The following is a 27,800-nucleotide window of genomic DNA, read 5'->3' as shown; positions in this document are numbered from 1 at the left end:
GTTCCCAGTTCCCTTCACTAGGACTGTTTCCAAAGACTTACGTAAACTGAATCTGATGTAAAATTTTAAAAATCCAGTTTTTACCAACTGGCCTATAAAGAACATGGCGGGGACAAAAGACAATTTAAATTGTCATGCTGATATTTTAGTTTCAGATAAGCACCAGTTTAAGAATGAACAGGTGATGTACAGATTTCGCTATGACGATGGAACATACAAGCCAAGAAGTGAATTGGAAGACATCGTGTCCAAGGTTTGCTTTATCATTCTTAGTTGGATCCTTGTGATTTGCTCTCCCTCTGAATGTCATTGACCTGCTGTATGGGAGATTGCCATTGCTGTTGATCTGTGTTGTTTTGAGCTGTCCATCCTAATGCCAGAGGAGACATTCACATTAGGGAGAGGAAGCAGAGTTTAGCAATGAACACCAATACAATTGTGACTGCACCCAAGACTGCTGATTGCAATTCCAGTTGAGTAACAAAATGTTTTAAAACACTAGGTGGTAACACATCTGCTGCAGATCTGGGCATTATGGTTCAGGGGGATAGAAAAGATCAATATTTAACTGTTCTTAATAACTGTTTGTCAAATGAGTTCTGTTGATGCCATATTTGTCCGCATACCTTTTAATAAATTTGTTTTTTTTCTTATGGACATTGGTTAATGGGTTAATTATGAGGAAGGATTAATGGAGAAAATGTTGGAATGGAGGTGATTAGAGGTAAAAACAGATTTCTTGCTGTTGAAAGCCAGGAAGGAAGGAAGGATGTTTGACAGAGAGACTAAAGGAGCTGTTTTGAATATCAATACTAATAAATAGAAAATTCCAGCTGAGTAGAGACATCAGTGTCCAGGTTTTGTTAGCATTAGCTAGTCAGTGTTTCTTTGAAAAGGAAAAAGCTGCTAATACTCTGCTTCTTCCATTCTTCAGGGAGTGAGGCTGTACTGCCGACTGCACTGCCTGTATACTCCAGTGGTCAAGTAAGCTCCCCTTTGTGATCCCTTTGTATTTATTATCTGGCTTTGTTAAAAATATGACCTTACTATTGAAATCTTTATTGTTTCTTACTATAAGCAATAATTTTCTGAATTTTCTTGGCTCTTTTACTGCCCTTGCATCTCCACAGCTTATAGTTGCAGTGCTCCACAGCTATAGTTGCAGTGCTGCTGCTAGAGGATGTTGGAACTGGGGATTCAGGGAGAGTGAGCAGCTGGGTATGGTTACAGTGGCTCTGATTCATGGCAGATGTGGTGCCCCATGTGGTGGGGATTGTAGTTACTGTATTATTTGGGTTATAGAAAATGCCAACAGATGCTGAAGTGATGTAAACAGATTCCAGTATGCTGCTAGGATTCTGTCATTCAGAGCACCCTAAACAAGCAAAAGCCAGTCTGAAGCAGAATAAAAGCTGAAGCTGTAATTTGAAAGAAACCCTGAAAGTTTTGTGTGGAATCTTAAGAACTTGGCTCTGTATAAATAACTGCTGAATAATTGAGGTAGTCTGCAAATGCTAGGTAACTTCCCAGAGCCCAGGAGATGATTTTCAGATGTTGTTCACCTTACTGTGACATCAGATGAACATTTCTGGCCTATACTGGAAACCACCCTGAACTCTGTAGTTGTTCTACAACTGCATGGAAGATTAGGCATTTTCACTTAGAAGAACTTAATTTTTTACAAATAAAAAACTGATGAGAAAGAAAATATGTCTAGTGGAGATGGCTGGATTCCCAAATTCAGCAAAACTGACCTCTTGTCTACGAGTTGTACAACTGAATTTTCACTGAGAGAGGCCACTGTCATGCTAAAAGGAGCTGCAATGATAGTTACAGTTTATAAGTAATAAATTTGCATCATTAGAACTCTGGATTTTTTCCCAGAATAACTGTTCTACAATGGCACAGATTTCACTTAGCCCAAAAGGTGTGGAGAGAGCAGGAAAGCATGATGCTGCCAGTAACAGACAAAATGATTCTATAGATGCACATGTGTATTTGCAAGTGAACATTTCACCCTGAAGATGGCAATTCATATGCAGAGTAGAAATGATGGGATGTGAAGTTCAAAAAATGCCCCTGAACTCAGGGTACCCACAAACTGAAGTGGACCTACTCTAATGCTTTAGGGAATCAATAGCGACAAAATAACTCCCCTAGGCCCATCTTGTGGTGTTTTATCGATGTGCTATTTTTGTAATAGCTTTCCAGCTGGAGAAGCTATTAGGATAGCTTCTCATATCAGGATTGATCTGTGCTAGTGACATTGTGAACACAAACTGTGTATAATCAACGAAAGGTACCAGACTCTCTGAAGATTTAGGATCCTTCTGAATGGACTTGATTCTCAGTATGTTCAGGCTCTTCTTCCTGCCTTTTCTCTTTCTTATTCCTTCTTCCTTTTATAGCTGTGTTAGAAAACCTAATCTCTCAGGCTGTCCTTGTTTTGTCTTCTTATCATGACTTCTTTCCTCTGACAAGCCTCACCTTAGCCTAAGGAAGATAGCTTTTGCCGAGTTCGTTGCCATTGCTTTGTGCTGTGCCTTTGGATCACTGCTTTATCTAGCATCTTAGGACTGCTGATCCCTTCACTCATGCTGCCTTTTCTGGTGCAACCTTCCTTCTAGAAAATTGGCAAAGCAGCTTGGAGTAGCAGGTACATGTGCCACAGGGATCTGAAGGAATCACGGATTCAAAACTGTTTTATTGACAACCTTGAGATACAATTCTATTTAGTTTTATTCCCTGGAAGCCTTGGAGTTTCTAGTAATCTTTGCCTTTATGTTTTTCCTCAAGTTAAATCTTGACACCCTGTCACTATGACATGATGTACACCACTGGAAATAAATCATGCTACTTTGGGGATTGAAGTATAAGAAGTAAAACATTTTGAAAATTCTGAATGTATCTCTGATGCACTTCTGGGAAGTTGTGAGGTGAAAGAACTTATTCCCACTTATGTATGTGATGGACAATATGTCAGTGCATTGCTGGCTAGACCCTGTGAAGAATATTCTATTCCTCTAGTTTCTGTAAGGCAGCAAGGTTCTGCCAGAATTTCAGTGGCTCCCACCTCTATATTTGGCTATTCACCTGAAGTTCATGGTTCTGGATAATGATCTGTCTTTCATGTTGTGCTCCTGTTCAGGGTAGATTGAAATGGTGAGAAAAGAGAGTGAATTAAAGTTGATTTTGACCAACATGACCTGCAAGCAGGGAAAGACTGGGTCTTGGACCAAGATTGATGGCAACTTATCAAAACTGTCAGCATCACTGGGAAAGTTTTGAGAGTTACTTCTCATCTGGAACCCCCTACTCATTAGTGCTCAATATTTTAATGTTGTCCTTTATTGTGGTGACATTTCAAAAGTACACTTTCTCAAGATGAGAGTGTGAGAGGGGAAATCTGCCCAGAAAACTCCTACAGATTTGTGCTGTGTTTAGCGCATTACTGGGAGACAAGTTGAAAACTGTGTGTAAGCACTATGAGGAGAGCTTTTTTTTCTGAGGATACATTACTGGAAATGCTGTCATGTTTTGTTGGTTTTTTCCCAAGTTCTTGAAGTCCCACTTTTCTTTCTAATTTCTCACACCCTGCATTCTGCATTTCTGCTGCATTTATTTACAAAAGCCAGTCACAACATACTTGTATCTCTAGATAATTAGTAAAAGGAACAGGTTTGGGTAGGACAGGTTTTAGATGGTGTTTGGATATTCTATTTTTAGGGAAAAGGCAGATTCAGATAGTGTGGTGGTAATGTAAGAGGCTGATTTGACAGAACTGAAGAATAAAGTCTTGTCTTGGCCTGCCTCATAGATCCATCCAGACTGTAACACAGCCTCAGTGGCTGTGCTTCCTTCTACAGTCATGCCAGTTGAGCTCAAGCTTCAAATACAAGGACCACCCCAAGGGTGAGAGAGGAATTAATTCTTCATACCCGTTCAACATTTGGCCTCTCTACTGAGACTCTCAATGAGAGGGAGGCAATTAATGCAAATTAATTGTGGTAATGGCTTTTGTGATGTGGAACTAGGAACTGTATCAAGACCATGAAACTTAGTTCACATGGGCCAGTAAACAGCCTTGAAATTGCTTTTATGATTTTCCAAACTGGATTAAATCCAGTGACCTTGGAGGTGAAAGGTGTTAGAGCCCAATGTCGTGAGCCACTTCTGCCTCTTGTATTTGTATCAAAATTCTTTAGAAATACTTCACAAAAGGGAAAAACCATCAATGATCTCCATGTCTTTGAGAAGAGAAATGGAAGGAAAATGCAAAAAGCATCAAGTTACAATAGGGTTCCTTTTTCTTCTTGAAGGAACAGTGCTGCTCTCTGCAAGGGCCGGGTGTGAGCTGATGCCAGTTGTGTTACAAGAACTAAACACAACCCTTCTTATTTACATGACTGAAATGATCTAATTCCATTAAAGGATATTGCATATTATATTTATGTCTGGCGATTACGTGTTATTTTACTAAAGGAAGTGAAATCTGAACAAGTGTGTAAAATCTCTCTTGGCAGAATAGACTAAAAGCTGCCTAATTCCAGGAGCCTCACAGAAAGGAGGCACAGAGGGAATGTGTAGAGTCCCTGTCTATGAATATATTAATAGGTAAATGTTAGAAAAGTATTATTGAAGCTTATAGATGGGACTGGTACTGAGCCAAAAGATATAAGCTGGACATCAATGGATTTTGGATGATTTCCAGCCAGAAAAGTGTGATTTTTAGTGGGACTGCTGGTGGCAGTATTCTAACCTGAGTTACAGCAGCAGCTTAGGACATCTGTGAAAAGAATCTTCTGGTTGCCTCTGGTGGAAATGTGAGCTCCCTGAAGATGGCTTGAAACAACATCTAGAGAAATTTTAAGTAACACTGCTTTGTGTTGATCTGAAGTATCTTCCTAATTCAAGCTGCTAGAGAAGTTTAAAACTTTCTACAGAGAAAATATGGCTAATTAGTAGTAGGTCAAAATAGTATATATAGGTTTAGAGTGTAAAAGAAATGTATATCTTTTTGTCCTGATTTTCCCTGAATTCTTTTTTCTTAATTAGAGACCGTGACTACCACCTAAAGACATACAAATCAGTAATCCCTGCAAGTAAACTAGTGGACTGGCTTATTGCACAGGTAAGAAAAGTTTTAAGATACTCTCTGCTAAGAAATACTTCATAATCCTAAAACTTTCCTTTTTCAATTTATCAGTGGAAAATTTAAAAGTGGTTTGGTAGCTGCTTTTATCTGTGTGCATCTGCTTTCTTTCCTCCTCTCAGGGAGCTATCAACAGTCTTGGTCTGAGACAATCTTAATTGCTGGGTTTACACATCGCAAAGCAACCAGCCACCATGATTAGGGCTTTAGACATCACATCATTACCAAAACTAGACAGCAGTAATAATAATTTAATGGTGGCAATAGTAATAAGAGTAATAGTAATGCGCTCTGGACATGCTTCTTCACTGTGGTACTGACTGTAAACTGTTTCTGTAATTCTGATGACTCAAATGGAGAGACTGTATGGAATAAACCTAAGTTAGCACGTCAAAACTAGTGTATCAAGTTTCACATCTAGTTTCTGTATGAAAAGGTCCAGACACATTTTGTCAAGACTGATCATTGTAAATGGCTCTATTTTCTGAAGATTTTCGTTACTGCCTTTATTGTATTTGGACAAATACCTACATAACATTTAGAAGTACTTAGCGAGCTGAATAAACTAAAGCTGTATTTTCTAATTAGAGAATGCTGTTTTGCTAGGGGAATGTTCTGAGGCCAAGTTAACTTCATAGGAGTAGCCAAGTCTAGTTTAGACCCTCCTATGCAAAGCTTTTGTTGCCTAGAACAAACATAGACTGCTAAAGGTTTAAGATGGTAATATTAGAAGGCATTTCTTCTCCAGTTTATTTACAGTTGAAATAGTAAATTGGGATTTTTAAATCCCAGTCTCTGTAAAATAAACTATCCATTTATCCCATAAAATAACACAATGGGAGTGTTAAGCGTTGTCTCATGACAGGATGTTGAAAATGAGAGAAGACTTGTGAAGACTTGAAATTAGTTCATAATAAAAGTTAAACTTTTGGTTTCTTAAAGCTATTTTCTTGTGTGATTACATGGTCATGCAGTTCTTTCAGAACTGCCTTGATGCCTTTTCTACCAAGACAACAGTATTTAGTTCTTAATTTGTGAATATTGTATCTTTTTTGCTATCAGCCTCTTTAACAAAAGCTAGTGGTGCTGTGGATTGGCCAGAGCTGATCCTGTTCTGTCCTGTCTTTAAATAATGCTGATACACCATAGTGATGGTGTTTGCCAGCATTTGCTTGACAAATAACTACTGCTGTCCTTAGTGGCTTTTGAAGTTGGACTGATGTGCTGCTAGCAAGATCAGAGTGTGCTTGAAACACTTTGTTTTTGCTAAAAAACAAAGTCAGTACACTAGCCTGCAGCTGCTGTGAAAGGTTTCGGGTATCTAATTCTTCAGATAGAGGGGACAAAAGGTGTAATACTGGTGTAGGATACAGCTTCTTGTTTAATAGGAGTGAAAGTAATACACTGAAATTGCTCCTGTTGCCAAAGCAGCAGGTGCCCTCCCTGATGGAATGAGCTGAGCAGCTGCTCTCACTGAGATAGCAGACACCAGATTCCCCATGTCCCTTTGCTCATCTCGCATCAAGGGACCAGTGTTAACAATCTTTGTAAGACCACTGGGGCCTTCTGATTTTTAGCAGCACTATTTGAAACTTACTTGTCTGCCTAAAAAGTACAACCATGTTTGTCAAGTCTTCACTTGTGGCTGCAAATTAGCAGATATATTGAGAAAACTAGGCATTTCTTTTATTTAACTGACTTGTAGATATAAAGCTTAAGGCTGCTCTTTCAGGGAAGTCTGTAAATTTGCAAGTCACCCTTGGTACCTGTTTTGAATGACTATGCTCAAGGCTTCAGGTAGTGAGAAACAGAAGCCTTTGTAATCTGCTATATATGCAAACTGCCACTGTAGTTTTAACTTGTCTGACCTTTGGAGTTCACATACTTAGCCTTTTCTCCCTTGAGCTGAATATGGACAGGATCTCTCAGCTTCAAAGGAGGAGTTTTATTGTCTGTGACGAATGGGTCCTGAAGTCAAACATTCTGATTTCAAATAAAATGTCTTTACATTGAGGTAATATGGTATTTTTCCCCAGTGCTGGTCCTTGATCCCCTGGCTGCTGTAGGAGGGAGAGATGCTGTCTGGAGGAATGAAAATGTTTGGGCAATGGGATACCTGTTTTAATGGCTTGCTGTTGTACCCTACACGGATCATCCTGCTAATTTCAGAGCTGCAAGCTATGCGCTGGGGAAGGGGGAACAATTTGTCTTAGAAAATGGTCTGAGGTGTAACATTATTCTCCTGTTTCTAGGGAGACTGTCAGACTCGGGAGGAAGCTGTCGCACTGGGTGTGGGACTCTGCAATAACGGCTTCATGCATCATGGTAATGAATCAATTTTGCTTTCCCCAGCAAATGAAATGAGCTCTTACTTCGGTCAGATTAGCTATTTTGGGCTGTGTCATACATGCTGTATACACAATTTGCAGGCATTACTGCAAGTCCTTCTAGAACACAGTCCTCAAGCTAATACATGGCTAAGCCTGGTGCCTTCCCAAGGGAAGCCGCTTGCTGATAGTTACGGGAAGCACTGAAGGGATTAGACAAGCTAGAAGGAGCATGTTTTTTCACTGCATCTCTTCCAGAGCCATGTGAGCAATGCACAAGCCAAATGCTGTCCTGAAATATCACCAAAAAATATCAGCTGTTAAGTAAAATTGGCTAGTTCTTGCCTCTTGGATAACAAACACAGTCCTCAGTGCTGAGGCATCCAAATCTGAAGTGCCAAATTGCCAAGTTAGACATCTCCATCCTCAAACAGGGGAAGTAAACAAATCACATCTGTATCAGTATGAAATAAAACATACAAGCCCTAAGAGTAAACAGAGTTTGTCAAATGAAACATTCAGTTTGAGTCATAGATAACATTTGCTCACTGTATTTTGAATAGTGTTTCTGAGAGCAGATTATTGTAAATAATTAAGAGACCTTCCATAGTAGTTAATAACAGTGTAAGAATAGTTGGGGCCTTTTTTAAAGAATTTGGTCTGTTCTGAGCCCGTGCAAACTTATGGCATTTATTGCATTCTTTGTCAAGGAAGACCTTTGCATAAGTACATGTTGAATGTAGGAGTTGCTCATCACTTGCTGCTTTTATTTGAAGGCCCCAGGTCTCGTATTTGAAAAACTGGTAAAGAACATTTTCATGCCTTCTAGAATTTTGTAGATCTCATTTCTCTCTCAATTATTTTTTTAAAGTTGAGCCTTAGTCTATGTGAACACTTTACATTTTAAACTGCCCCTTTACCCATCCTTGCTCCTTTTATAGTTTTTTAATATTCATTTGGATGTGGGAAAGGAGCATGAGGCTTGAGTAGCATCTTCCTTCCAAGAGGTTCTTTAGCATTTTATGTAAGTTCTGCATGCCAGGGAGATCGCATCATGTTATGAGCTACTATGCACTGTCAGGAAAATTCTTGTCCTAAAACACAGAATTAGCTTAAAAATACAGAGCTGAGGAACTGGCTGATAGAGATGCATCAAGGTCTGTGTTTTGTAAAGATGGGGGAAATATTTAGAATTTCCTTTAACTTTCTCATCTGTTTCTCTCTTTTTTTCTCCATGTAAATGCATATATATTTCATATATCTAATTTTCAGTCCTGGAGAAAAGTGAATTTAAGGATGAATCCTTGTATTTCCGCTTTTATGCTGATGAGGAGATGGAGGGCACCAGTTCCAAGAGCAAACAATTGCGTAATGACTTCAAGCTTGTGGAAAACATCCTGGGAAAGAATCTTCTGGTAAGAAATATGGCAGCTGAAATTAGGCATATCAAAGCCTCCAGGTTTTTAAATGTCTATTTCACAAATGCTTTTAAAATTCAGCAGAAGAATCTGAATACTCCCTTCAAATGTAAAGTGCAAATTGGAGAGGAGAGGTAGTCCAGAAATTTTCCATTTAATCTCAAATATGAATTGATAAATTGCATGTTGTGTTGGGCTGAAACTCATTCCACTTGCAACATTAAAAAATCTAACCAGCAATTTAGCTGATTTTCCAAAGTCCTTTGTTGAACAAGCACTACTAGCATTGTTTCTGAAAATACTTAAAAATAGCCAAAATTGGCAAACTTAACTTCTAGTCCTTTTGCTTTCTTGTGCATCCTCTAATGTGAACATCACCTGATAAGGATTTTCCCCCAGAAATTTTGCTATACACTATTTTAACTTGACTGTGTGGGTCCTGCAGGACAGAACTATTCTCGTTCTTGGATTTTTTTTTCTAGGTGATTTCCCATTAAAAGACCTTTATAATCTGATGTAATTGACTTCAAAGGAAAAACGACAGTATTTATAATAGTGCAAAAATCATCAGAAGCAAGGAAACAATTCTGAGTAATTTGTTTTCCTCCATGGCATGCTAGATTGAGTAGCTTTATTTTTCCTCTTAAATCAGTTCTGTTTTATCAGATGATTCTTAAATACATAATGTTTACTCAAATGCAAGATACTTATCAGTTAGATTTTCCACTTGTGCATTTGCCAGTAACTAGGCTTTGTTTATTTTTCAGTAATGGGAAGTGAGTTAGTAAGCTTTTTACTGTTGTTAATAAACTACTAGAAAAGGATGAATGAAATGTATATTTGTCACGATTGATATGATTTTAAAGAATATGTATAAGGTGAGTCTGTGTGACCTCAGTGCAAACAAGAGGAAGCAGAAATTCAGGAGCAAGAATTAGGAAGACTTCTGTCTACCATGTAAGGTGCAAACTGAGCACAAGGTATGGAGTTGGTGTTTTTTCCCTTACACAAAGCCTATGTGCCTGTTTTATGGATGTCAGCAATTGTCCTATCATTAGATAGAATTTTAGCCATCAGACTGCCATTATGCTCTAGAACTATGTAGTGTGTAATTAGATCTATAAAAGGTGGGCCTGAGATCTGCATTTTGCGTGAAACTGATAGCTGAGAAGCACTCAGATCATTCATTATCAGGTAGATGGGATGTATTCTGAAAAATAAACAAATAACTGCACTCAATCTGTAGTACATTCACCAATGGAAAATACTGAATAATGATGAATTCCGTAATCCAGAAGTGAAAGATCTGTTGAAGGACGAAGGACTAGGAGTTAAAATCAAATGCAGTTTCTAAAAGAAGAGTTGATTAACCATTGGAAAAAGCTCTCAAGGGTGGGAATAGATTTTTCAATTCTTAAAGACTGCAGATCATACCTGAGTAACTCTGGAAAATCTACTTTAATATATATTAAGTGATCTATGCAGAAATGACTAAGATTAAATTTATGGATCATAGGCAATCAGACCAAATGATCTGGTAGTCACTTTGCATCTTAAAACACAAGTCCAGATCAGTTGTGGCTTGCAGTGAAAAGTCTAATTTCTCATCTCCAGTCTTCACCTTTTCTGTGAACTCCATATTTATGAGGCATAAATTTGTGTAAATATTGTGCTCTGTTTAAGATTTTACCAGAAGAAGATGACTATGGATTTGACATAGAAGAAAAGAATAAAGCAATTGTGGTGAAGTCAGTTCGACGAGAGTCTTCTGCTGAGGTAGGACCTCACATTCTTATTTTGGTATCTAAGAATGTTTCAATACTTAGAAAAGTTACAAACCATCCTTTTAAAATCTGTTTCCTTTAAAGGCAGCTAATAGAAGAGGGCTGTCTTCTACAATTCGTGGTAATAAGCTGTTTCTGTAAATTGATAAGTGTTTTGGCATTACTGGGGGACTTGAATTATTGGTAAGTGGTAGGATGAGAGCAGTATCTGTGTGATGACAGCTTACCTCAGGTTCCTTAGCAACTTTCATTTAAGGAGGGAAGGAAAGTAACATTCTTTTGGGATAGCAAAGATGTTTAATGGGGAAACAGGTTTATTTCAATGGAAGCTGTATTTTTAGATATGTGTTTTCCCTTAAAAAGCATGCAGTCATTTCTCTCTATGGTATTTTTTAGAAGTTCTACAGAATATATTTGCTTCGTTTCTTTGAAGCACATAGATGGCCCAAATGTCCTAGGATCTGAGTATTTCTTAATCACCCATTTAGCCCTGCAGAATTCTTATGTGAAGGACAGAGTGTCATCTTCCGTTTACCAAAATAAGGCACAGCTACATTGCTGAAGATAAGAGAGGACTAAATTACTTGTCAAGGGTTTCACATTTGCACACAAGACAGAGCTTCTAACTAAAAGTCCTGGACTTTTAATTAACTATTAATTAACTTTTAATTAACTATTACAGAATTTTTGAATGTCAGCATTAAAATTTTTTGGTTACTCCTTGGACTACAAATAACTCCTGGATTACTTGCTTAATGGAAATAGCTGAAGTGGATGGATTGGTTTTAGCAAGTTGAAAATGTCACATGGGAAGGAATTCTGAACTGAAGTTGGGTGTTAGAATGAAATTATTTCAGTATTCCTGATTCTCGTTTCATTTTTGGTCACCAAAGAAACCAAACTTGTGCTTTATCTAGTGCTCAAAATTAACACAGGTTGACCAAAAATGTTATTAATCTAAACCTGTGCTTTGAACCATTGCCTGCCAGATAATCCTCTGCCCTTTTTTTGGCTGGAAGCTTGGGGAATAGCCTACAGATCTATTGTGTTTGAGGAAAATGGCAGCACACCATTTTCTAAGGAATCTTTTTCTTGATCTTTCAAGATAGTCTTTGACCATGAGCCCGTCTTTTGAATTTGATCTAATAATACTGGTCCATCAAAGAACTAAATCTGCATCTTCCTGAGCCAGAGTCTCTGTGAGACTAGTACTGTGTGGACCTCCTTTTTCAAGTCAAGAAACTTGTCAGTGGATTCCAGGCAGAATAGAAAAGGGTTTGCCACATTTATGAGGAACCTCAACTGCTGAACCTTGAAATTATATAAAGCAGTTATAATCTGGAAGGTTTAATAATATTTTTACTGTTTCCTTGATACCTAACACCTAGTCCAAATGTTGCTATGTTACATTTTAACTGGTAGAGATCGTCAAGGGGTATGTTTGAGGCTATTGTCCAGTGGGCACAGTAGGGGATCTCACTCTTGTCATTGCAACTGTGACCATTGCCAAATAACTAAAGTTAGGTGCAAAACGTAGGGATTGAAGTCAAAATCTAATGGCTTTTTAAGCTAATGAAGAGCTAGTACTTCACTTAAAGCAGAGACTGTTCTTATCACCACTTCAAACCAGGTTACATTTGCTGACTGGCTATAGGTCGGTTTTGCAAGGCTGATGGCTGAAAACTGCCCACAGCTCCTGTGCCCGGGGTTTGGGAAGTCAAACTTCTGTGTCTCACTGGGTATCACAGCAACTCTATCATGGGACCCTAGCTTTCAATTGTGTCCCCCCACCCCTTGTTTTTTTATAGTCTCCTATTTTAATAGTCCGTTTAAAATTTGTAGCAGAAAACTAGTAAGATATATCCATTGCAAACTAAGGTACATCTGTAGAGTGGCATATTTCTAAAGATACTGGCGAAATACCTTTTTCTTCTGTAAGTGCAGAAAACTTTAAGGGGGAGTGACAAGTGACTTGATGAACCAACACTACTTATAGGGTATTCCATGTGAAAGTAATCCAAGAAATGTCCATAAGTAGGGAACAGTTGAACATTAGCGCCTGAGCTTTCAGTGTTGCTGCCAGTGATCCAAAGTGCTCTGTGGTGTTTGTTCCCTTTGCAGATGGCTGGCCTGCAAGCAGGAAGAAAGATATATTCCATCAATGAGGATTTAGTATTCCTACGCCCATTTGCTGAAGTGGAAACAATCCTATCCCAGTCCTTCTGCTCACGAAGGCCACTTAGGCTTCTGGTAGCCACCAAAGCAAAGGAGTAAGTGCCAAAATGGCCAGAGAGAAAAGATTATTGAGAAATGTCAGTTACTAAGTAGTACTTCTAGAGTTGTAGTGAAACCTGTGTAAACACTTCGCTGTGCAGAAGCCACTCAATAGGAAAGCATGACAGAAATGAGAGGTACAAGTGTCACGGCTTGTTTTTAGTGATGACTCTTGGGCTGCTAGGAGAGGTAGGTATGTGTTCTCTTTATACTACAGATGACTTTTGGTTTCCTTGTCTGCAAACAAAATTGAATTGCAAGGATTGACTTTCTTTCTCAGGTGTGAAGCTTCTCATACTCTATTATGTGCATGGGAAAACAATTTCCACTCATTGAAGCTTGGCTTATTTTTTGATGAGACTACTAATATCAGCCCTTACAGTTTTTCAGTCTATTATTGTTTCTTATAATGAGAGTTGGCTCTGTTAGTGTCTTGTGTATTGTAAGCGTCTGTAATCCATAGAACTGAAAATCTCAGTGAACATTTGTTGCTGAATTCTAGTCCAGAATGTCTTGTCCAGTCTGTTTTGTTTTTTTAAATTTTTTTAGTGGGAAAAAATCCTCTGCTGGTATAGGTCAGCACAGCTGCACTGAAGTTTGCACAGAAATGGAAGTGAATATAAATGCCTTAGAAAGTCTCTGTCAAATGTTTATTCACTTAAAGATGTAATAAATTAAGAAGTGACAAATTTTAATTAACAAATAGAATCTCATATCCGCCTTGGAGATTGAAGATGGAGTATATTTCTTCAGGTCTGTTTATTTGTTATTTATTTGTAAACGCTGTGGATGCTTGCTTTCATCCAAACCCACTTGTGAATGCTAAGGAAAGATGCTGTTAAGAACTGCCCAGAGCTCTGGCAGCCTAAATGAAAACCATGCTTTCTCTTCTCCATTATTTATCTTCAGGATTATTAAAATCCCAGATTGTCCTGGAGCGCTTTGCTTTCAGATCCGGGGAGCAGCACCACCATACGTTCACGCAGTAGGGAGAGGTAAGTAGAAACCCTGTGATACAGTTAAGCTGGGAGTACAGCTGAATAGATAGACGTGTGTATATAAAGTGTGGGTATTTGTGTGTGTATATATATATATATATTTCAACAAAGATACATCCAGGTTTCATTGTCTAGCTTGTTCTGTACAAATCCTGATACATTTAGTGACCATAAGTGACAAGAACCTGTAACAGACAAGAATCACATTCACATAACCATAGAACAGATATCCTGCCTCAAAAGAGATTTTCTGCCTCAAACTGCTTATCACCTAAATAGATTCTAAGACAAATGGTATCATTCTTTTGAACTGAATGTTGGGTCTCTAATCCCATCAACACAATACAAGGAATAGTTTAATTCCACAGTGGAAGAAACTTGAATGCTGCAATGCACAGTACCATGGACTCTTTAGAAGGCACTTTCACTTTAGCTCATGCAAGCTAGAAGTGGACTTGCTTAGTGACCCTTCCCTTGTTTCTTCTGAAGCTACTAAGGTAAAGCTTAACAGCCCCAGGGGAGAAAAAGCCTGTAAAACTGAGATGGTTGAGAAAAAGTTGAAGGGTCATGCTGTCTGTGGCTTCCTCAATGTTTTTACCTGTAGTCATCCACAATTTGGGTCTGGGTTCTGAAGGTGCTGTAGGATCAGCAGGTTGGTAGACAAGCTGTAACACAATCTAGACATCACAAAGTATGACATAATACTTGGAGACTACTTCTCCCTTACACAGGATATATTGCTACAAATTGCCAGTATAAGAGGCAAAAGGCTCACCTTGATCTTTTTAAAAGGAGAAAATGCAATTTGACAGAGATATTTTCTACTTCTGTGCCTGACATATTTACCTTTAGCTACAAGCAAAGCACAGCTTTAATCTTCATGTTAAGCAGATGCAGAAAATACAAGGTTTTAGACATACACCAGTTCCTTCCTTCAGAACAAATGAGTATCTCCAGCTGAGTGCAGTTAGTTTGGCAGCACCCACAGATGGTGTTTCCAGGGACACACATTTATTACACCATTTTATAGCAGCACCTGCAACCACTTTTTCACTGTTTGGAGTGCAAGCTGCAAGTTGCAGCTAGGAACATTGTTCTTTTTCCGGATTTTGCCTGGAAAAGAATAGTTACATTTGACATCATAGTCTTTTTGTGTAGCAAATTGTGTAGCATGCAAGTGTTCTGTCTTCCAGGTGCAAGAGGCTGGAAAAAATACAACAGTTTGTACTTAAGCAAGACCGTAGCTAATGTAACCATAAGGCTAAAAGAGACCCATATAAGAATCCCAAACAATTTCCCACAGAAATGTAAATTTCTAGCATGAATACATTTAGACCTAGGAGATGGCTGTTTTTGCCAGCACTGCTGAAAACATGAAGGATAGACACATGATGTTATCCTTACACAACAAAGCTCTCTGAATAGTAGCAAAGGCATGACAGGACTGACCCAGCTCTTCTTACTTTTTCTAACTGGAAAGCTTTTGCAAACTTTCCAGTGTTCTCATCCATAGGCAGATGGCATTTCTGTTTAACTTCTCTCCTGTTAATTTTCAGGTTCTGAGGCTGCAGCCGTAGGCCTTCATCCAGGGCAGTGTATTTTGAAAGTTAATGGGAATAATGCAACACATGGAAATTACAAGGAAGTTCTGGAGCACTTCACAGCCTATAGGATCAGGCAGCAGGAAGCACTGGTATGAACACACAGCCTCAAAGGAAGTACATTAATTCCCACCTTTCTTCTGCCCTCCTCTGTTCCTGTGTTTTTATGCTCACTAAATAGTCAGAAAAAGAATGTCTACATGTTTGTTTTGACTGATTTGCTGTTATGCCAGGGTCCTGCTATCACTGAGGGGGGCTGATTCCATCTTCCCATAGTTGCAAAACACCTACAAATAATATGAAAGCCATTTCATGCATACAGTACTGAAAATTATTAACTGTTACTAACCATGGAAATTTACCCAGCTATTGATCTAAATTTTATGTTCTCTGAAGTTCAGAGAAAACCTGGGGTAATGTTGGTATTTCAGTCTACTTAGAAGACACAGAATTGATGGCTAGATTCACCTCTGTAGTCCAGATATTTGGAGATTGGGCATTTTGAGGTCCTAGCTGAAGCCTATATCTCTTGAAAGGGGTTGTACCAGTGGGTGTACAGAACACATGAAGATGCTGAAGAGGACAGAGTTCAGCAAGCAGCATCCCCTGCATGTTTGAATGGCAGTCGCCTGGGCTCCAGCAGAGACAACTCTGCACTAGAAGGACATGCAGAACTGGAACCCCTTCAAAGCAGCCAACAGGAATCAGGTAAAAGTTCTCATGGGGGAAGAAAACCTAGGGACAATTCAGGGGCTTTCAGAAGGAAAACCACAGTAGAAATGTAAGGTATAATTATTATTGTAGAATATCTCTTGTCTTAGCAAAGCTTTGTAATTGAATGAGGTCTGCCAGAGGACATATTTCTTTGCTGCGGTTTATTCAGGGGAAGAAAAAATTGAGATGCACATAGAAATCATGCACCTTTGACTCTCTGTTCTCTACAAGACAGCCAGTTATGGGAATGAAGATAGTCAGCATTTTTAGAATCTTTTTGGTAGCCCCTGCAAACCATGCATTTATGAGCAGTAGCTGGTGGAGAGGGAACATCTGCAAGTAGCTCCACCTAAAATAATCCACGTTTTCTGTTATTTTTGATGAAAAATTAGGATGTTAAATTACTTTGATCTGGAGTAAGTCTTCAAGGCATGTTACCACTGTTTCAGGAAAAGGTATGGGTGAATTTCCTCCAACTTTTGAAAGCATAGCTCAAAAAACAGGTCTACTTTCATGTTGAGGGCTTATTCAGAAAAGTAGATGTTAATAGAGACTACTAAAGCAAAATTTAATCCAAAGGACTGAGACAGGACTCTCTGAATGCCATTGGCAACTTCTCTGGGAACAGATGCACGTGTGTGTGGATCCCGTGTAAGGTCTGGTGATACTGGTAATTTCACTGTCACAGAGTGTTCCAGCAGTGGAACAGCTGGAGCAGTGCCGTGGTAGAAGTGTGTGAGCAACTCCCTGGCAAATCTCAATTTGACTGGAACTTGAATCTGGTCTCTAGTGACAATAGAACTGCTTTGTCTAAAAAATGTTTTCTCCTCACCACGTCCCTGCCTCACATGTCAGTCTTCCAGAGAGTTGCTGCAGACAACAGGACTCAGAGATTACATGCTTCCCTTCCCTTATAAGCTTCTGCTAGGATCCGTGAACAGAACTAGAAGTAGTGTCCTGAGCGTGGATATGTGCACGCATACATGGAAGAACATCAGAATGGGGATTGGAGTATGTGTATTATCTAAAATTTTGTCACTGTCTCCATTAATGGCCAACAGCGAGTGTCTTCCTAAGAATATTCTCTCAGTCTCCAGCAGCACTTAGCTCAAGACATTCTTTGAGCCAATGTGTCTCTGCATTCAATATTCTTCTCAGCAGGTTTCTCTTGCCTGGGCAGGCCTCTGTTCACATGTGCTGCCAGACGTGTCTAATGACTTACTTTGGTTCCAGCCCAGACACCACAGACTGTAATTTCTCCGCTGGTCATTGGTGAAGAAACCCCGGTCATCAGCCTCACTGTGGATAACACCCACCTGGAGCACGGGGTGGTATATGAATATGTTAGCAGTGCAGGGATCAAATCCTTTGTCCTGGAGAAAATTGTGGAACCAAAAGGTTGCTTCATTCTCACTGCGAAGGTACGGAAAACTACACATGGTCAGCTTTTGCCTAAACAGAATGGGAAACCAATAATATAGCTTATTATAGGCCTCTGTGGGCTTGGCACTTCAGTTGAGGTTCACATTGGTCTTCTCAGCCCTGCTTAGAGTTTTATTCATTAGAATGAGTTACAATAGCTTGTTTGGTATGAGTAATCAGCAAGTACTTCCAGGACTTCAGCTGTTGAGGAGATGGAGGGGAGCCCTCAGCTATAGAATTCTTGCTTTTATCTACCTGGCAGCATACACTCAGCTGATATTTAAGATCAATCTTTTCAGGCAGGAATTTGCTTTACCTTGCAAGAAAATCAAGCAACTTTTTCCCACCTGAGAAACTGGATGGGTTGCTACAGGAATTGGGTAGAACTGCTGCTACTGGAAAGCAGCAGAGACTGCTGAGTGGCTTGGTCATCTCTGACAAAAACGAGCTAATAGTGACTGTTTGTCACATCCCAGTAATGTTGTTGTTATGTCCCATGGAAGCATGGTAGAGCAGGTAACTTGGGCAGTGGATATTTGGATCCACTTCCCTGATTCTAAACATTTTTAAGGAATGGTAGTTGACTCTGACTATTAGACACATTAGTGGTTCTCAAGCAGTAATAAAGGCAGCTTGTTCTGGAGGCAGCTTTATTCAACCATGGGACTTCACCTCTCACCGAGTGGAAGAGAACTGTATTTTCCCTCCCTGCCAGGACTCATACCATTGACATCCTGTCTTTTTGTTTAGATTTTAGAGGCCTTTGCCGCAGAGGACAGTCATTTCGTAAGGAACTGCGAAAGGCTCATATCCCTAAGCAGTGCTGTGGCCACCATGCCCCAGTATGAATTCCGGCAAATCTGTGACACTAAGCTGGAAAGCATTAGCAGGAGGCTCACAAGCTACCAAGAGGTACAACAGTACTAGTTATTGGTGAAGTCTTGAAACAATACTTCATTGTGTTAAGTGGGTCTTAGTATTCTTTATTAATGAATCCAAATTGTTTCTGAGGTGGGTATCCTGGAGGCTTGAGAACAGTTCTGCAAGTTACTTAAATTGCAAGTTTTGAGTGAAAATACCTTGTCTGTAAATCACTCCTTTCTGCTTGTCAGAGCTGTGAGTTAAGACATATTATTGCAGGTTAATTTCCACTGTATTAATGAATAAATATCAGAATGGATTGGTGAATGTCTTATTTAACATGAATGTAACTACATTGTATCATGATGTAAACAAACAAAGAGTATGTGCTTTTTTTGTGCAGTTACCTGAGCTGCTTGAAAAGAGAGTGCTAGGAGGTATAGCTAACTGCTTTCCTTTGTTGTTTTATGAGCTTTTTTAAAATGTGTTATTCCAGCTGCAGCAGAAATCTGAATTCCTGGATTTCTGGGAAGAGAAAAGAATTGTCTGTATTGCTTCAAATTTTTTTGAAGGTGCAGTAGCACACACCTACTTTATTTCTCCCAGTTTGCAGATGAATTGAAAACAAAGGTGAGCCCAGCCTTCAAACAAGCTGTTATGGAACCTCATTCCCTCAACAGCCTGGATTTCTGCCCCACCAACTGCCATATTAACCTCATGGAGGTGTCATACCCCAAAAGCACTACCTCAGCAGGGAGATCGTTCAGTATTCGCATTGGACGGAAACCTTCTATTATTGGTCTTGATCCAGAGCAAGGTGATAATTAACTTCCAAGTCATACTGATTTCATCTGTTTAAAAGGCTAGTTGTTTCCACTGCTCAGCAAGGTCAAATACAAGTTCCAAGGAAACATAGTCTTGCCAGTACCCTTTCTTCTTAAAATTTTATAGTTAAATGACAACCTTCTTGTGTTGTTAAGAAGTAATGGCTTCAAGCTTAGAGGAGCTTCAGGTGCCATTTTTTTGCTAGATCAACTTTTTGGGCATGATCTCATGGTAGTTACATGGCCAGGGTGCTGTTGCCCTTAGTAGAGGTGACTTGCTGACCAAAAGTGACCAGGAGCTGATGGCAGTGCTAGTGCTTCATTCAGGGGGAAAACTGAAGTCAATCACATTGTAGTGCTGCTTTCTACTCTCATTACTAAGTAAATTCCATGCAGTGGAGTTGAAAGTCTCTACTGTGTCAGGGGATCTTGTTATCTGATAAATTGCTGCTATGCAGCATTTCTCCTACAGTCTGGTTATTTATATCCAGCATTTTTTTTAATCATGATCTGACTTAATATGCTTCTGATTCATTGCTTTGTGACGGTCAGAGTGCAGGAATGTTTGGAAGAGGGAACTATAGGCTAACCAACTTTCTGAGCAATGGCATTGACTATTCAAATTGAGGTTTGTAACGGACCCCTGCTTGCTTGGGCAGTAGGATTTTTAATATGAGCTAAGGTAGGTAGCAAAGTACTGCACCAAAACTGTCAGCAATTCTAAATGAAAAATACTTAATTTATCTTCTGTAAGGACAGAATCCTACTCCTTTATATGTATGTGTGTGTGTAAGTGTAAATGTCTGTAGAGCTTGAATAATAGCATAGACTGATTCCTGAGAAACCAAATTCATTAACTTCTCAACAAATGCTTTTAGAGAGCTTCTAAGTTTTCTGTATGAGTATACATGTGAACATAGATCTTTACTTCCATAATCTAGCCAGTTTCTGAATTGCAGTAAATTCAAAATATCTAGTTAGCATGACAGAAAAAAAAGCCCAACTTCTCTGGGTATTTTTCCAGAATGATTTTGTCATATAATGTCATTATATAAAACAGTTCAGTGAAATTTTAGTTTTTCCTGTCAGAACTCCACTTATCCTAAATGATCATCACTAGGATGGAGTGGAGAAAGTTGTGAGAGCCATACTAACTAGATCCTTTAATGTTTAGTAGGTACCTTAAATCCAGTCTCATATACTCAACATTGCATCACCACTATGGCTGCACCATCTTGGAGATGTCCCGCCACAGAAGATGGAGATCTTGATGGTAGCTTTGGCCAGCAGAATGGAGGAACAATTTGGGAAGAAAGGGGACTCAGTTTTCTGCTGAAACAGGAAGATTGGGAGATGCAGGACTCCTACTTGCATCTTTTTAACAAACTAGACATTGCGGTGAAGGAAATGAAGCAGTATGTCATTCAGATAAATAAGTGAGTACAAAATCCTATATGCACTGGGGAAAGAAATCCTTATAATATTGAGGCAGTAATCTCCAAAAGCACATTGTGTTGTCAGCCCCAGCTGTCTGCCTCTTCAGACCTGCCCTTGTATGACAAGTCCTTGCTGTTTGTTTCTACTCCTGGGCAGATCCACTAGTGTTTGTATTACTGTCTTTTGCTTCTAAAAGTCTATCTGAATTTGACGCCACTGTTTTGCTTACTGTATATTCCAAAATAAGAATCTATGTGTTGTCAAGAACCTTTGAGATTTTGTCTGTCTTAAGGCAGAAATAAGGGTTGAAATGAAGACAGTTCAACAGCTGAAGCAAAAGGTGCATGCAAACAAAGCAAAACCAGAGATTCATTCACTGCTTCCCGTGGGCAGGCAGGTGTTCAGCCACCTTCAGGAGAGTAGGGTCCCATGCTGTGCAGTGGTGACTTGGAAAGACAAACACCATCACTCCAAATAGCCCTTCTTTCCTTCTTTTCCACCCACTTTATATGCTGAGCATGGTGTCACACAATCTGGAATACCCCTTGGGTCAGCTGGGATCACCTGTCCTGGCTGTGTCTCTTCCCAGTCTTCCCACACACCCCAGTCCCCTCCCCAGTGTGGCTCTACGAGGGGCAGAAAAGGCCTTGGTTTTGTGTTAGCTCAGCAGTTACAAGACCATCTCTGTATTATCAGCTTTGTGCTCAGCACAAATCCACAACAGTCCCATACAGCCAATGGAAAAAAAATTAACTGTATCCCTGCCAAAAATAGCACATGACCAAAACTTCACCTAAGTGGAAAGCACATGGACCCTTGGTTTCAACATGTATACAGAAGGGTGGTGGCTGCTGGATAGAGCCAGTGAGCTGAGGAGGAGAAATCCAGTGCCTTGGAGGAAGAAAGTGAGGACTGTCAGGCCACCATGGTTACAGTGATTATGTTTCACCTTATAGAAGTAGAGTACCTTTGGAAACAGGACCTTCTGGTAACTGGGATTCATGGGAATCTCCTGAGGTTTAACAAGACCAAGTGCAAGGTGCTGCACCAAGTCGGGACAGGCTGGAGAATAAAGGGACTGAAAGCAGATGTGCCAAGAAGGACTTGGGAGTGCTGGTGGCTGAGAGGCTGGACATAAGCCATCAGTGTGCACCGACAGCATCATTCAGTCCTGGGCCATCTGTGTCCTGGGCTCAGCCCCACAGTGTGGGCAGCGGGTGAAGCTGAGGGGAATCTGCCCCTTTGCCCTGCTCAGGTGAGACCCTACCTGCAGAGCTACTTCCAGCTCTGGGGTGCCCAGCTCAGGAAGGATGTGGGAGATAATCCAGAGGAGGCCATGGAGATGATCAGAGGGTCAGAGTAGCTCTGCTATGGGAAAAGGCTGAGAGAATTGGGATTCTTAGGCTGGAGAAGAGACTTTGGGGTGACGTAATTGCAGTCTTCCGATACCTAATGGGAGCCTGGAAGAAAGATGAAGAGAGACTCTTTAGAAGGGCCTGGAGTGACAGAACAAGGGAGAATGGCCTCAAAGTGAGAGCATGTTCAGATCATCAGATCAGATGTTGAGTAGTAGTCTATGTAAAGTGCTTACAAAGGTAGCTCTGATTTCGCATAGCTGCATTTAGCCTTAGTTGTGACAATTCATTTGTGGGACTGAGAGCTCTGTGTTGTGCTTCTGCAGACTTTTGTCCACCATAACAGAACCTACAGAAGGTGGTGCCTGTGAGCCACCATCTACTGAGGACACATCCTCACCTTCCCTGGGAACAGAAGAAAGTGATCCTGACAAAGCTGAGCATGGTGGAATCAAGAAGGTCTGTTTCAAAGTTTCTGAGGAGGACCAGGAAGACTCTGGACATGACACAATGAGTTTCAGAGACTCCTACAGGTCAGTCTGAAGATTGTGCCACTTGTACCTTACTAGTACTGTGTTTCAAAGTTCTCATTACAGTATGGATTCAACAAACAGGTTGTTTTCCAGTCAGTCGGTTATGTAGTATTCACTTAGTAGAGTATTCACTTCACTGATGTATTCATTATATTTATTGCCCTGGAGACATACACAGCAAAAATAGTTCCCCCAAAATAATGCCATAATACTAAGGCATCTAGAAAAGTGAAAAAAATTAAATAATTAGGTCTAGTGTCACTTTCTGTGTCCTGTAGCCAGAAACTACAGAAGTCCAGTGGAATTCTCAGACTGCTTGGTCTTATAATAGCTGGTATTAACACTTGGTTCTGCAGCCAATTTTCCTGGAAGTCTAAGACATGGAGAAACAGAAATGGACATTGAGTTTTTATTTTAATGGCCCTTTGAAACCACAAACAGGAATGTTTATTCAGATGCCTCAAAATCTTTTTGGGACATGATTGACTTCTAGTTCTCCAGGAATATTTGCTACCAAAGGAAATCTCATTCCCAATTCTCTCTATTTTAGGGGGAAACATTTGGAGACTCAGCTTCAGAATAGGTGGGGTAACAAATTGTGGCCATGTCTGATCGCTGCAATTTAACGTCCTTAATAGGCCATTTTTACATTTCTAGTAAGACCATAGAGCTGGGAGGATTCCAGCTCTGAATGAATGACCTGTCTCTGGAATGTTCTCATGAATGAATGACCTGTCTCTGGAATGTTCCTGCTGCAGTCCTGATGCTTCACTTGCTGTTGTTGGGCACTTGTACCAGTAGCAATAGGTGCCACTGATGCAGGACTCCAGAAGGGGAACAATTTGTGTTGGAAGGGGTCTCTGGATTTCGCACAGTCCAGTCCCTTGCTCAGGACAGGGCCAGTAAGATTGGTTGCTTGGGGTCTTGTCTGATTGAATATTGATCGCCTCAGAGGACAGCAAATATGAAGTCAATAAAGAAATAGAATGAGTACTTGCAGTGCTGAGATCTGGGGCATCTCTGTTGTGTGAGATTTCAATCAGCACATGTGCTTTGGAGCTTTCTGAGTGAAATGTGCTTTATTTCTTTCCCTGTTAATAGGGTTTCCCGGTAGTTTAAACTTCTGTAATTGAGGCTAATTTATTCTGGGTAGCAAAGGGTCAGCACAAACAGTCTCTCTGGGCTTGTCACTTGTTCCAGAATTCTAAACATTTGTTCGAGAAATGTTTGAGAAACATTATTCTGTCTTATCCATATTACACAGAGGCAGACAATTAAGCATATATTACAGATAGCAGTTACTTGAGGGGGAATGTGTTTTTATGGGTTTTGATTTAAAAGAACATTGATTAGCTACAAACTCAAGCAAATTGTAGATAAGAAAGTATCTTGTTTGCAATAGCCAACAAGGCTTTTTTCTGTGATCATTTTGGAGGTGTAATTCATAAGGATTTGTATTGCAGAGTAGTTGCCATAAGTATTAATATTCCTGTGTGAATCTCTGCCACTCAGCACAGCCAGAGCTGTTGTACCTCTTACCTGCATTCCAGCAGCATATTCAGACTCTCACTACTGCAAACTCTGGGGATTTCCACAGCTGACAGCCAAGTGCCTTAGTCCTTATCTAGGTATACTCATCTCTGCACAAATGCTGGACCCATTGTCACACCAGAACACTATAGAATTGGTAGCAAACGCTTAGTGGAGATGTCTGTTTTCATTATTTACAGAAGCAGGATGATGTATTAAGCATTCAGTGTTAACTGCAAATAGAAGAAGGCATCCTTGGGCAGCCCAGCTCCAGTCCTTGTTTAATGGCTGTTGTACATGTCATTAATTTCAGTCATTTCAGTTTCACAGAGCTAGGTTTGGGGAGACAGTGCTAATAAAGCCGAACAGCAGTGTGGGTGCCTGGGTGTGGGGACAGCCTTTGTTCAGTGCCCTCTGTGCTCTCCTTTGCAGTGAGTGTAACAGTAACCGGGACTCTGTGTTGTCCTACACCAGCGTGCGGAGCAACAGCTCTTACCTGGGCAGTGATGAGATGGGGTCAGGTGAGTGTGTGCACAGGTCACAGGCATCCTTCTTGTGCCCGGCCGTTCAGCAGTGCTGAGAAGTCTTTGCTGGTTATAAGCACTTGTATATTTAATTTGCACTGGTGGTCTCTTCAAAACTAATCACAAGAACATAAAGATACAGATTTGCCTCTTTGTAATAAACCACAGTAAATTTGGAACATGGGAGAGGTATTAGGCAGGGGTAAGTTTCTTTAGTTATTGGACACTTGCATAATATGAAAATAATGAGTATTTTGGCCTAAGAATTGGAGATAAAACAGCAATCATTGTTTACTTCACACCAGTGTGAAGATGTGCCCATGCCTCATCATAGATCATGTTTGTAAGTTCAAAGCTTTTTGTTTCTCCTGTATTAGGAGATGAGCTTCCCAATGATATGAGAATACCTTTAGACAAGCAAGACAAACTTCATGGCTGTCTGGAACACCTTTTTAACCAGGTATGTAAAGCATTACTCTTACACAGAATTGCTTTCTCTTTATCAATGTTAATCAAGAAATTTTAAGTACTAAATTGTGTTATGAAATAATATTTTGAGGAATGCATACTATCACGATTTTGGGGTATACAGTAAGCGAGTATATTACAGGACAGTTTGATGAATCACATCTGTGTTATCAAAGTTGCCTTGTGATTTATGCAAGGCTGACTTGCCCTACCTAAGGCTTAAGACAAGGGAAAAAAAGCTCTCATAAAAAAAAGGACAAACTTCAAGTAATTTGATGAAAATTGATCACATTTGCAGATTTCATGAGGTTCTCACAAGTTTAGCGTGCAGATGTGTTTATAATGTGTAACCACAGAGAATTGTTTGCTATTCTCTTACCTCATCAGCACGTAGATCATCATTGTGCAAAATGCTGTTGTTAAATGTTAATATTAAATTAAATGGCTCTTGAGGCCAGTTCATGGCTACAAAGTCTGACTGCTATGTGTCAGTCATTCCAAAGTACAAATAGTGTAAGGGCTGTGGCAGTTTCCAACAGGAGTTCTGTTCAGATTTTCTTCTGCAAGTCTTACTGACACTGATCGATAATGTTCCAATTGTAGGTTGATGCAATCAATGCACTTCTGAAAGGACCAGGAATAAATAAGGCCTTTGAGGAAACCAAGCACTTTCCCATGGACCACAGTTTGCAAGGTAAAGAAATAGATTGACTGTTTAATAATGTGATTTCCAAGACTTAAGAGCTTAACATGAAAGCATATATGCTATGGCCACACAGAGATCCTTAACTCTGCAGTCTACCCAGTCGTGCATTAGGCACATACCATGTCTGACCACTGAAATTATTGAATCTCCAAGAAGTAATTTTTATGGGCAATCCTCCTGAAACACACAGAAGCCTCTTTTGTCACATGCTGCTCAATTCTCGCAGCCCTTTCACAAGTTTCCAAATTCCCGCTTTGCTGTGAACGTATTTGGAAGGGTACAAAAAAGTAAGGATAGTCAGATTCAAGGTGAAGGAGTGCTGTGATAAGCTGATGAGGCATTGACTACTGAACATCCAAGGCACCAAAGGTTCTGCCTCAGTTTGCTTAATTATTTACTCTGCTTTTCTTCAGATGGATGATTGCCAGAGTAAATTCATCCTCACATAACACTTATTTTGAAAACTAATTCCCATAGAGAGCAAAAAGATGATACCATATTTTCTTTTTCCTCAGGGAGTGTGATTACTTTGGTCTTGATGGTCTTTTAGGGCTCAGGATGTTTCTTTTCTGCCTGAAATACACAGGATTTTATTTTTGAAATATTTCCTGCATTTCCTTTCCCACTTGAAAGCTGAAATATTCTCTACTACTCCTGCTGTAGTTCAGGTGCTGCAGGAGGTGAGAGCTCCAACCTCTCGCAGGCTCTAGTTTTTAGTTACGGTGGCAAACTCTAGAACTAGAGATATTTTCCTACTTTTTCTTTTTCTTTGACTCCAGAAATAACTCCTGTGAAGTTCTGGTATATGTACTCATCTCTATGAACACGTTCACATTTGTGTAGACTTGAGAAGCATCTGTTAGCCTTTCCATTCACTGTTGGAATGAAGTGAAAAAATAACAGACGTTTCTTTTACTTTGCTTAAACAGAATCTCATTTATTAAAAGTAGATTAATAACTTTGAGAGAGTCTTTTAGTTAACTGATCACACTGAGGAACAGACAAGCCCTGCCTACACTCAGATGGAATCTTGGACCACAGTGTCTATTTAATAGCTACCATAGCCACCTTTTTGTGATGGATGGACCTGGAATGCTCTTCTGGTCCTGTCCAGGATCAGTTATTTGGCATAATTTTTTTTTGTTCTCTGTTTGCTTATGCACTTCATTGCAAAAAATGAGGTGTTTGGCTTAACTACATAGCTAAGTCATGGAGAATAAATTTTCGACCCTGTAATTAATAGTTAGCTTTCATTAGGCAAAAGCATTCTTCTCATCGTACAACGGGATGTGACAGTTGCAGCCAAAAAGTTGATCTTATTCTCTGGACCTACCCAGTACAGCTGCCTGCAGGTCATTAAAGGCAGAGGAAGCAGGGGTTCTTTGTCTAGTGAGTGGGGCAGAGCTCCCTGCACTGTGCGTGTCGGCCGGGCCCACAGTCCTGAAAGCAATGCAGGGAGACTGCTGATAATGGGACCATGGGTTTTGCCCTCTCTATTAGTTCTATTTAAGGATCTTTTGAATTCTCAGTTACTGCCATTGGTACTGCTTATCTGCTTTCATCTGTATTCACATTCTAACTCCTAAGCCATTCTTAGTTATGTGGCATTTCTTAAATGGCTAACACATTCCATGTTTTCTAGAATTTAAACAGAAGGAAGAAACCACAGTTAGGTGCCGGAATAATATTCAAGCCAGCATTCAGGAAGATCCATGGAACCTTCCACTGCGCATCAAGAACCTTGTTGACATCATACAGAAACATGTGGAAGGTCTGTAAATAAGGAAATGTTTGTTACTAGCTTCAGGGAGAAGAGATCTTAATCAAATCTAACAGTTGATTTCATAATTTTAACTTATTTTGTAATAAGGC

At 39.9% G+C, this 27,800-nt stretch overlaps 1 protein-coding gene across 2 annotated transcripts in view; it reads left to right on the top strand.

Moving 5' to 3' along the window:
- The window catches only part of PREX1 (phosphatidylinositol-3,4,5-trisphosphate dependent Rac exchange factor 1), a 117,599-nt gene that overhangs the window by 74,691 nt on the left and 15,108 nt on the right, over positions 1 to 27,800 (top strand). For both annotated transcript variants that reach the window (XM_058036047.1, XM_058036048.1), the window contains exons 12-30: positions 150 to 253; positions 935 to 984; positions 5,056 to 5,131; positions 7,405 to 7,477; positions 8,752 to 8,894; positions 10,581 to 10,673; positions 12,803 to 12,951; positions 13,865 to 13,950; positions 15,510 to 15,646; positions 16,091 to 16,262; positions 17,502 to 17,689; positions 18,441 to 18,602; positions 19,158 to 19,368; positions 20,550 to 20,811; positions 22,494 to 22,700; positions 24,663 to 24,751; positions 25,132 to 25,214; positions 25,826 to 25,916; positions 27,571 to 27,699. In XM_058036047.1, the coding sequence (XP_057892030.1) occupies positions 150 to 253; positions 935 to 984; positions 5,056 to 5,131; positions 7,405 to 7,477; positions 8,752 to 8,894; positions 10,581 to 10,673; positions 12,803 to 12,951; positions 13,865 to 13,950; positions 15,510 to 15,646; positions 16,091 to 16,262; positions 17,502 to 17,689; positions 18,441 to 18,602; positions 19,158 to 19,368; positions 20,550 to 20,811; positions 22,494 to 22,700; positions 24,663 to 24,751; positions 25,132 to 25,214; positions 25,826 to 25,916; positions 27,571 to 27,699 (2,505 nt within the window). The remainder of the gene's footprint in view (positions 1 to 149; positions 254 to 934; positions 985 to 5,055; positions 5,132 to 7,404; positions 7,478 to 8,751; positions 8,895 to 10,580; positions 10,674 to 12,802; positions 12,952 to 13,864; positions 13,951 to 15,509; positions 15,647 to 16,090; positions 16,263 to 17,501; positions 17,690 to 18,440; positions 18,603 to 19,157; positions 19,369 to 20,549; positions 20,812 to 22,493; positions 22,701 to 24,662; positions 24,752 to 25,131; positions 25,215 to 25,825; positions 25,917 to 27,570; positions 27,700 to 27,800) is intronic.

The sequence above is a fragment of the Melospiza georgiana genome, chromosome 17 (genome assembly GCF_028018845.1).
Source record: "Melospiza georgiana isolate bMelGeo1 chromosome 17, bMelGeo1.pri, whole genome shotgun sequence".
Taxonomy (NCBI): Eukaryota; Metazoa; Chordata; class Aves; order Passeriformes; family Passerellidae; genus Melospiza; species Melospiza georgiana.
Note: the sequence above shows the minus strand (reverse complement) of the source record. Positions and strands in the feature narration are given on the sequence as shown.